Source organism: Trichechus manatus, unplaced genomic scaffold, assembly GCF_000243295.1.
Source record: "Trichechus manatus latirostris isolate Lorelei unplaced genomic scaffold, TriManLat1.0 scaffold00122, whole genome shotgun sequence".
Classification (NCBI taxonomy): domain Eukaryota; kingdom Metazoa; phylum Chordata; class Mammalia; order Sirenia; family Trichechidae; genus Trichechus; species Trichechus manatus.
Window position 1 is genome coordinate 2,374,250 of NW_004444058.1, and position 9,622 is coordinate 2,383,871.

At 56.9% G+C, this 9,622-nt stretch overlaps 1 protein-coding gene across 1 annotated transcript; it reads left to right on the forward strand.

The window, feature by feature from the left end:
* Positions 1 to 1,815: 1,815 nt before the first annotated feature.
* Positions 1,816 to 7,713, forward strand: FAAP20 (FA core complex associated protein 20). Its single transcript, XM_012557838.2, has 4 exons — positions 1,816 to 1,889; positions 2,246 to 2,417; positions 2,625 to 2,968; positions 7,476 to 7,713. The coding sequence occupies exons 1-4, from the start codon at positions 1,816 to 1,818 to the stop codon at positions 7,546 to 7,548; spliced, it is 663 nt and encodes a 220-aa protein (XP_012413292.2). The 3' UTR covers positions 7,549 to 7,713.
* Positions 7,714 to 9,622: the final 1,909 nt, after the last annotated feature.

Genomic DNA, 9,622 nt, shown 5'->3' on the forward strand with positions numbered 1-9,622 from the left:
CTGGAAGTCCCTAAGGCTGGTCTCTTAGGAACCAGGCCCCCCGGGACCATGTGTGGGAATCCCAGACACAGGCAGGCTGGGAGTACTCGTGGTCCTCTGGCACCTGCAATGTGCCAGATATGGGCTGGGCCCACGGGGACCAGGAGCCCTCACACCTGGGCTTCCTTCTCCAGGAGCAGGCTGGCCAATCTCTGAAGGCCCAGGCCAACTCTTCCAGAGGCTCCGAGACCACCCTGCCAAATGCAGCTCCCCTATGACCCCTTCACAGCACCCACGATGTCTTGTCCATCTATTTGTTGCTGTGGGTCTGCTTCTCCCACCGTCGGTGGCGGCCCTGTTTCTTGTCCTCCAGGGGTCTCTAGCATTGAGGACAGTCCCTGGCATATGGTGGGCGCTCAGGGAGTGTTTGTTGATTGAGTAAGTGAATCTGCACCCAGGCTAGCTGGGACTAGAGATGATCCTATGCTGGTGAGAGCAAGACTGGACATCTATGGTGGAGTGGGCCAGGAGGCTACTGGAGGATGCCGAACATGGCCCGGGCTCGCAAGAGGGTAGGAGTGTACCGGGAAGGGGTGTTCAAGGCCCAAGAAACCTGTGAGCAGAGGTAAGGGCGTAGGAATAGCCACTGCAGAGGGGGCGGCCGAGCAGAGCCCCAGAACTGCCAGGGCAGGCAGAGGGGAAATGACCAAGGTCCCAGCACCTGGCCCCTGAGAGGAGGCGGCCCGCTGCCCACCCCCTGCAGTCCCCAGGGTGGGATTCAGTCCAGGACGCCCTCTGCAGACCTAAGCCTCCTTCCCTCCTGCAGGGGCAGCCATAGCTGTTGGGGAGGCAGGCCCGGAGGAACGAGGGCAGCGCGGGCTGGCAGGGGGAGAGGCCCAGAGGGTGCCTGAGCATCTTCTGCCACCAAGTGGCAGAACCTGGCGTGCCTGTGACCCCTGGTGGGAGGGGGTGGGGAGGAGGACTCCGTAGTTGTCCACTCCCAGCCTATCCACTCCTGGCCTGCCTGCAGGCCCAGCGCCCTGGCCCAGGACCCCTGAGGCCTGGCTGGCCTCTGGCTCTGGACTTCTTTGCCTCACTTCTTTGTTGGCTAGGGATCCCCACTTCCTAGTGTTGGTAAGAAAACAACTTCTCCAGGAGCCAGCTCTGGGCCTGCACGTGTCTAGGAGTCTAAATAGTTACTCAAGAGGTGTAAACTGAGGCTCGAGCGGCTGAGTGAGTCTGGGAAGCTGCAGAGCCAGGGCGGGGCCTGTTTTCCCGCCCCTCCCCCACACCAGGGGCTGGCCAGAGGGACCGCGGGTGGGGGCTCCCACCACGTGACTTCCTGCCCATTGTCCCTGCCTGTCGCCAGGCGCAGAGGGGTGGGAGGCTAGTGGAAGTCCGTCTAGCGTTCTCTACAAGTTGATTTTGCGGTGACGGGCGGGGGTGGGGGGCAGAAGAGGGAATGTGCGAGACCTCCACCCACCGTAGTCCTCTCCCTCTGCGATGGGGGAGGAAGTAGCCTCAGTTTCCCCACAGTATGGGGTCAAGCCACTTTCCATTCCGACAGTGTCACAAAACTGGGGTCACCCCCGGCTTAAACGCTGGGCAGTAGGGTCTCAGTCGCGGGCGGGCGTAGGGGTCGTGGTCCAGGACGCGGGGCGGAGGTCTGGGTCCAGGACGCGGGGCGGAGGTCTGGGTCCAGGGCACAGGGCGCAGAGTGGGGGTCTGGAAGTAGGGCGCAGGGCGAGGGTCGGGTGTTCAGGGCGGGGTCGCGGGCCTCCTCACTTCCGCCGGACGCGGCAGGAGAGGCGAGGGCGCGTGGTACGCCCGGAACGGATGGCGGCGGACGCAGGCGGCGGGTACAGGCCGCGGCTGAGGCTGAGACGCCGGAGGCCACCCTCGGAGGCTGGGTGAGGCCGGCTAGGACGGCCTGCGGGCCGGGTTCTCAGGGGAAGGGGGTGCCGAGGTCCCAGGCCGAACTTGACGCCCCTCCTCCACCCCGCCCCGCCCTGCGAGCTTCCCACCCGGGGTGTCGCCCCTTCCCCCAGCGCAAGTCCCCTCCCCTCGTGCCGCCCCTCCCAGCCTTCGGGACCACTCCGCGCGTTCTCCGGCAACTCGCTCCCCCCGTGTCGCACCCCCTCGCCGTCCCACCCCCACCGCACTGAGCGCCTCCCAGTTTCATACTCAACCCCCCGAGTCCCTTCCCCCTTGCTGCCTCCTTCCCCCAGCGCTGAGCCTCCGTGCCTTGTCGCCCACCCCCTCGCAGAGCCCCCGACTCCGTCCCCAGGCCCCCCAGCGGCCGCCCCTGGTTCCTGCAGGAGACCGGGAGCGGGAGCGAGAGCGAGAGCGCTGAGCCCTGGGCTGAGCTGCTGCGCACCCTGCTCCCAGGTATGGACCTGTCTACCGCGCCCCCACCGCTGCCTGCCTTCCCGCTCCAGGTGCGTCCCGGGGCCCCGTGTGGGTAGGGGGCGCCGTATGCAGTGCTCTGCTGCCACCAGGGCCCGCAGGGGCGATGCGGTGGCTTTCGGGAACGCCGGCTCCGTGGGGGCGCGTGGTGCCGCTGGTCGACGGTGGGCTGGGGACCCGCGTCAGGTCGCCAGGCCAGGTCTCCAGGCTGGCGCAGCTCGACCATGCCTTTCTTGCAGGAGCCCAGGCGCGACCCCGAGCACACGGCGCCCGTTGAGGTCTTCACGGTCGGAGGCAAGGACTTTCCCTGGACGCCCTTTCCGCCGGCTCCGGGGCGCGGCACCCGCTCCTCCTGCCTGCTCCGCGGGATCAGGGGGCGCCCGGGGTCCCCCGCCCCGTCCGCATTCCGACACCCCGAGCCTGAGCCCGGCGTAACCCCCATCGCCAAGGAACAGCCGTCGGTGGAGGAAAAGCCACCGTCGGTGGAGGAAAAGCCACCGTCGGTGGAGGAAAAGCCACCGTCGGTGAAGGAGGTTCCGGCACTGGTGTGCTGCCCCATGTGCCAGGCAGAGTTCAGCACCAAGTGAGTGGCCCACCCTTGGCCTCCCTCCACAGTCCCAGGGAACCCCAGCTCTGTTTGGAAACCACAGCCATTTTCAAAAGGTCAAGAGCACCAGTAGCTCAGCTTCAGCCCTTATAGAGTCACATTTCATGCTCAAGCTGGTTGTGCAGTGTGCCGGTCCCTTCCCAGGTTACTGAGTTGGAGGTCCACCCGCTTGTCCACCTTCTGGGACGCAGCAGGACCAGCCGCAGATTTAGGGCCACACCGACTCTACGTAGGAGGCAGGCAGCCTCTTCTCCACTTGGTGGAGCCCAGGACACCAGCCCAGGGTGCCTCCAGGGCCATGCCAGGCCAGGTCCAGTGGGCAGAACCCAGTGTGGGTCTGCAGTGGTGGGTTGTAGACTTCAAAAATGATGACCTGGTTGTGGTGTCTGGAGAAACCTTTTCTTCTCTTAAAAACCCAAGATATTTTTATGCCTTGTTTCTAAGTAAGGAGAATGGAACCTAATTTTGCTATTAAGCCCAAACTGCCCAGCGTGGGGGTCACATGTCTTGCTGCACCAGGCCAGTTACCTATGGGGCCCTTCTCACTGTAATTGCAGTCCCCCTGGCATGAGGCTCTGGGGTCAGGACAGCAGGAATGAGCAGGTTTAAAAAAACAAAATCCTGTTGCCTTCGAGTCAATTCAGACTCAGTGATCTAATGAAGAGCAGGCTTCGAGCAACCAGCTGCTCCAGGTTTAATGGGCTGGGAGAGTGTGCCGAAGTGACTTGCTCTGTCTCCGGTCTTGGAAAATCAAAAAGAGCGCTATCAAAACCAGGGTGAAGGGGATAGATTCCAGAGTTAGCCCCAAACTGCAAGGCACAGACCGAACCAGTTACGAAAACATATAGCACAAACGCTGTACAGGAACTTGTTTAGATGCTTTTATTCAGAGAGAGAGACACATACCTTAAAATCAAATGTCTGGGTTTCTCCAATCTGTAAAATTTTGTCAGAACCAAGCCTGGAAAGGCCTGGTGTTGGGGTGAGCCCCAAGCCAACTATGCAGGTGAAGCTTGCGTGAGCTTTCAGCAGGTGCACTGTGTTAGGCAGGTATGGTTTGATTCATGCTGTGCTGTTTGAGGAATGTCGTTATTTAGTCTTTGTTGGATATGAATTGGTGATTCTTCTGTTTTAAATTTCACTCAACATTGTAGCCTGCAGCAGTTGGATGTGGTGTGGGGGTGATGGCACCCAAACAGCTCAGGGGGCTGGGGAGAGGAGAGGGGCTGGTTGCTGGTCTGGGTGCATGGCTCTCCAAGGTGGACCATGTGTAGGGGAAGCCACAGGTAGGTACAAGGTGGGTTTGGCAGGAGGGTTGGTGAGCACCTGAAAGAACATTTCCACTGCAGGTAAGCCTGCCTGAAGCGCCTCTAGAAAATTCCTGAGCCTGGAACCAAAACCAGTTGCTGTGACTCATGACAACCCTGTGTGTCTCAGTGCAGAACTGTGCTTCATGGGGTTTTCAATAGCTGATTTTTCAGAAGTAGATCACCAGATCTTTCTTCTGAGGCACCTCTTGGTGAACTCGAACCTCCAACCTATCAGCAGCCGAGCGCTTAACCATTTGCACCACCCAGGGACTCCTGAGCCTGGAACAGTACTGGAGACTGCAGAAATGCTTCCAAACCCGGTGTGTCATTGTCCACACTTCCTTCTTACCACTGGCGTTTTGAGATTATTGTAAACTGGAAGTACTAACTTGCTTACTGATCCTGACCAAGCAGTGAACGTCTTTTCAAACAGTGAGATCTTTTTGATCTGTACCAATCAGGAAAGCTAGACACAGAAGACACTCGTGAAGGCTCTTGAGGAGGTTGATTTTCTTGGTAGAAGCCGCTAAGATTTGTGATGCCGTCAGGGCAGCCCCAGCCCCTCCTCCCCACTCTAGGCCGAGGCCTCTTTGTCTTTGAATCCCTTGCGTTTCTAGATCATCTAAAAAAAGACTCCACAAGACAGGGACATTAGAAAACGCTTTCCTTTTTGAGGCTTTTAAACAGTTGTTTAAATGATTTGGCAGAGTGCCCCTGCGTTTTCCAAAGTGGGTGTTGGTGAAGTTAGGTCCACGTTTCAGTGTGTCTGGAATGCTTCTATCATGGTCTTTCATTTGATTGTAAACAAGAGAGCATACTTCAGCCGGAAGACAGACACCTGAGAGAGATGACACGTCTCTGATGAGGACAGGGAGATAGATGACCACGTCCCACATGACTGGGGCAACTGTGGGTACGCTGGGACTCCAACAGATGGGGCCACCAGGCTGAGGCAGGCTGGGCAGCTCAGGCCCCTCAGCAGGGACCATGGGCCTTGAGGAGGCTTCAAGAGGGGCCGGTCTAACAGCCAGACGCAGTAATTGAACTGTTGGTATTGACTTGACGGCAATTGTTGATGGTTATCGCAGAACCATATTTTGAACAAAGTTTGCTTTTAGTTATGCTTGGGGAAAGTTTTTAAGGACAGAGACTCTTGAACTAATGCTTGCCTTCAACAGGTGGGAGGAGGGGGCGGTGCTGGGCCCAAAACTGGTCAGAGGTAAAGGCCATTCCATTTGGACAGGTGACCTCACTGGTCAGCCAGGGATGTCAGCAAGCACAGGCGAAGGCCTGGTGGGTCTGAAGGGTGGAGAGGGCGCCTGGGCTGGATGGTAGGGCAGAACCGAGGCTGTGGCCACAGGGCGGTCTGCAGGAGGTCTTCAGGTCTGGAGGCATTTTTATGAAACGCCTCCATGGCTCCAGATGGCATCTCTGACTCACTGCTCCCAAAGGTGAGGGGTGAGTCTGGTGGCTGGAGGAACCCAGGTGCCTGGTCAGAGCTTGGGGGCTGGCAGTAGTGTCCAAGACCTGCTGTTGGGAAGAGGGGGGCCCTCGACAGTGTCTGGGAGAGGCCTGGCGCACTGCTGTAGGGTGCACATGCCCAGGAGCCGACAGCTGAGGCAGGAAAACAGTTCAGGTTGACGGAGTGGAGTGGGAATGGAGTCGGCGGGGGGGAGGTGGTGCTCCTGAAGACCTCAGGACCCGCCTGGACGTGAGGGCAGAGGCTGTCAGAAGTCCCACGTGAGTGCAGTTTGGAGTGTACAGATTGCCCTGGGGGCCTTGAACCCGAGATAGGAGAGGCACGGCCCCTCCTTCTAGCCACCCAGTTCTCAAGTGGCAGTAGCATCCGGATCCTTGAGGCTTTGTTCAGACTCGGGGTGCCAGTGCTGGCCCAGCCCCCACCCTGCATGCAGGGAGTCCAGAGGGGCTGAGAATGTGTCTCACAACCCCACGATGTGTGTCCAGGGCGACGCTGTGAAAATATTTGAGAGAAAGGTTCAAAAGCAGCAACACAATTTGGAAAAGGCCATTTGTGGGCCGGTGAGGTCCATGCAGTACCTTGAACTCCTGACAGTGGTCACGGATGGCCACCTCTTTCCCAGGCCCTGTTCCTGCTCCTGCCAATTTACGTCTCCGGCAGGCCATTCGTGCTGTTGCCAGCTTACGTCAGCACAAGGGCATGAAGGTGCCTAAACGGATAATTCTGTGAATGAGAATCAGCACAAAGCTGGTTCCTAGGAGGTGGAGGTAAAGTGTAGCCGCGCTTTCCAACTTCTCCATGATTTCTAACACCGGCTGCCCCCCCGCCCCCCGCTGAGTTCCATAATTCGCTATAATGTCTCAGAGCTCATGGACTATACTTACCCTCATGTGGTTTACAGTTGTAAGGTAAAAAGGATACAATTCATTAGGGCAAAAGATACAACTCTGGAGTAACAAGGAACAACCAGAATCAGCATCAGGAAGAGGTACACAGGCAAGGTCTGGAAGGGTCCCCCAAGTGGAGCGCACATCCCACCCTTCATCAGCCAGGACAGCTCTCAGAGCAGACAAGCTCCCGCTGGAACAGCTCTTGGACTGTTTTCCTTCAAGTGCTTTTCAGCTGGTCTTTGGTGCCCAGCTCAGCATCCTGACATCCTCATTAAAGCTATGGCAGCCAGAGGGCTTTGGCTGGGGCAGGGTGGGGGGTGGTGGGTGGGAGAGGCACTGGTGTCTGAGGCTCTTTGGCTGGTGCTGCTGCCTGCTTCTCAACTACCACAGCTCTCAGCTGGCTCTGGGAGGGTTTTCAGCGCAGGACTTCCCTGACCTAGGGCATGTGTTATCCCTCCTGCCTCTTGTTAACCAGGAAGCTCCCAAACCTCCGTGTTCCAGGGCTTTTATAAGCCAATCCTCGTGCTTCTTGTCAGTTACCAGGCAGGCTCCCTAGCCAGACCAGGGCCTAATAAATCTTCAGGGGCTGTTGGTTACTTAGGAAATCCCCTAGGTTGTTTTTTCTAAAGAACCAAGAACAAAAGTGATTTCACACCTTGTAGTGCCTAAGAATATTCTGGCCACACAGAGGCACCCCTTTCCATCCGGCTGGTAATGAGCAGCAGTTCATGCTTTCCTGCTGTGGGCCCTGTAGGCTGAGGACTTGGTCGAAGTGAGTGACCTGTGTCCCCTTCCCCTTGTAGGCTGTCCCAGCTGGACATCGACGCCCACCTGGCTCAGTGCTTGGCCGAGAGCACAGCGGACGTGGTGTGGTGATGTTGACACCAGTGCTCAGCATGGCCCTCCAGGGTTCATCCACCCGCCCCATCCTGGCCCCTCATCGGCCCTGCTGAGCCGGCGCAGCCTGGATGCTGTCTGGGGCCCTGGCCCCTGCCCCACCCTGACTGCATCATCTCCATACCTGAATGTCCACATTAAAGATGTCACATTGAAAGCCAGTCTGCAGTGCCTTTCTTTGTGTTGAGACAGAAACGTTTGGTTCCTTTTTCTTCTCTAACACGCGTGTAAGGGTGTGAACTCTAGTTTGCCACAGTCAGAAAATCACAACTGCCCCACACAGGTGTGCACTTCCAGGCAAGTAAGTGGCGCAGAGCCTTTGGCAGTGGAAATCTGAGTATTTGTCTCTCTGTCAGCCCCTCCTATGGACAATCGACCTGATTGGAGGATTGAGTGTTGCCCATCCACGAAGTTTGAATTGTCTAACATGGACTCGGTCAGCTGTTACATAATCCCAGACATTTAGAAGAGGTACAAAGACCTTCCTTGCTGTGATGCTGTGGGGCCTAGTCACTGACAGGCAGTTTTCAGAACGTGAGGAGAGGAGGGAGCCCCAGGCGGACCCCCGGTGGCCGCTGTGCTAGACAGCCACTTGGCCAAAGCACACGGCCGCTGCCCACTGCCTGCTGCCCGTGCTCGGCACCCACAGGAAGCGGCATCTGTAGACTTTTTTTTCAAGTGCTGTTCAGCTGGGCTTTGGTGCCCAGCTCAGCACCCTGACACCCGAATTTCCACCACAGTGGCCGGAGAGCTGTGGTTGGGGGGCAGGATGGCAGGGGTGGGAGACACAATGTGGATAGCCTGGGTTAACGTGGAAAAATCTGTTTTCCTTTCAAGCACCTTTGCTTTCTGGAAACACATTGTTATGGGTTGAATTGTATCCCCTCCCCAAAAATTAATGTTGAAGTCCTAATCCCTGGTACCTGTGAACGTGAAATAGGGTCTTTGAAGATGTCATCAGTTAGCATGGGGTCATACTGGAGTAGGGTGGGTCTTAATCCCATCTGAGTGGGGTCTTTGTAAAAGAGAAGAGACACAGAGAAGAGGGCTAGGTGAGGACAGTGATGCTACAGCTGCAAACCAAGGGCCACCCGGGGCTACCGGAAGCCGGCCGAGGTAAAGGGTCCTCCCCACCGGGAGCCGTCGGGAGAGAACATAGCCCTGCCGACACACTGAATTTGGACCACCTGCTTCCCGAACTGAAAGAATGAATTTATGTTCTTACCAGCCACCCACTTTGTGGTATTTTGTTACGGCAGCCCTGGGAGACTCATACACACCTACTTTGTTATTTTAATGAAAATAGTAACAACCATCAGTGTTTTCATGAAAGTCTTTAATGGATGTGCAAGAACATGAACGGCCTTAGCCGTGGAGGGGGAGCGTATCATCCACAGGAGGAAGCTGGCTGGCGATGGGCTCTGCCCAGTCATTGTACAAACCACACCGACGCCTCTACAGCCTTGCTGTCACTGTCACCACAGTCCTCAGGAATATTTCAAAGGACCCAAGCTGCGGCATGATTTTTTTTTCTCCCAAACCACAGCCGCAGTCACATCCTTCTGCTTCTATAATTTATAAAACAATTTACGTATATAAAGACTTCCCCTTCATCATGAATAGAACGTTACCCGTACATTTTGGATGCGAGCAACCACACAGGTAACCAGCGAGCTATTTGGCAACATGGTGACACTGTGGGTAAATGCCATATATCTTAATCAGTCAAGGGCCCCGTATATTTGCGCAAAGTGTCACTGTACCCAGAGCGGCAGAACAACCCACATTCTGGGGCTCGTGGGAGGCAGTCTGTCCGTCTCTCCGTGAGTTGATGTCAGTATGTCCCAGCTGCTCTGTTTGGAGTTACATGTGACAGAGCCAGTTCATGTAGCCGTCTAGCCAGGCGACTGTCCACTGAACACCAGCTGGGCAGTAACCCTGTGACACTCCTCTCTGACCTGTGTTGCAGCCTGAGTTCAGCCTTCCAGGGCATCTTGTGAGTTATGAAGGGTGTGCTGGCTGCATCACACCCCCATGTTGGATAGAAGCTGCC

Excerpts from the sequence above, each read along its gene's own strand:
- FAAP20 (XM_012557838.2), top strand. The coding sequence starts at position 1,816 with ATGGCGGCGGACGCAGGCGGCGGGTACAGGCCGCGGCTGAGGCTGAGA. Across the intron at positions 2,418-2,624 it reads TGCCTGCCTTCCCGCTCCAG|GAGCCCAGGCGCGACCCCGA; the intron begins GTGCGTCCCGGG and ends CCTTTCTTGCAG. Across the intron at positions 2,969-7,475 it reads CAGGCAGAGTTCAGCACCAA|GCTGTCCCAGCTGGACATCG; the intron begins GTGAGTGGCCCA and ends TTCCCCTTGTAG.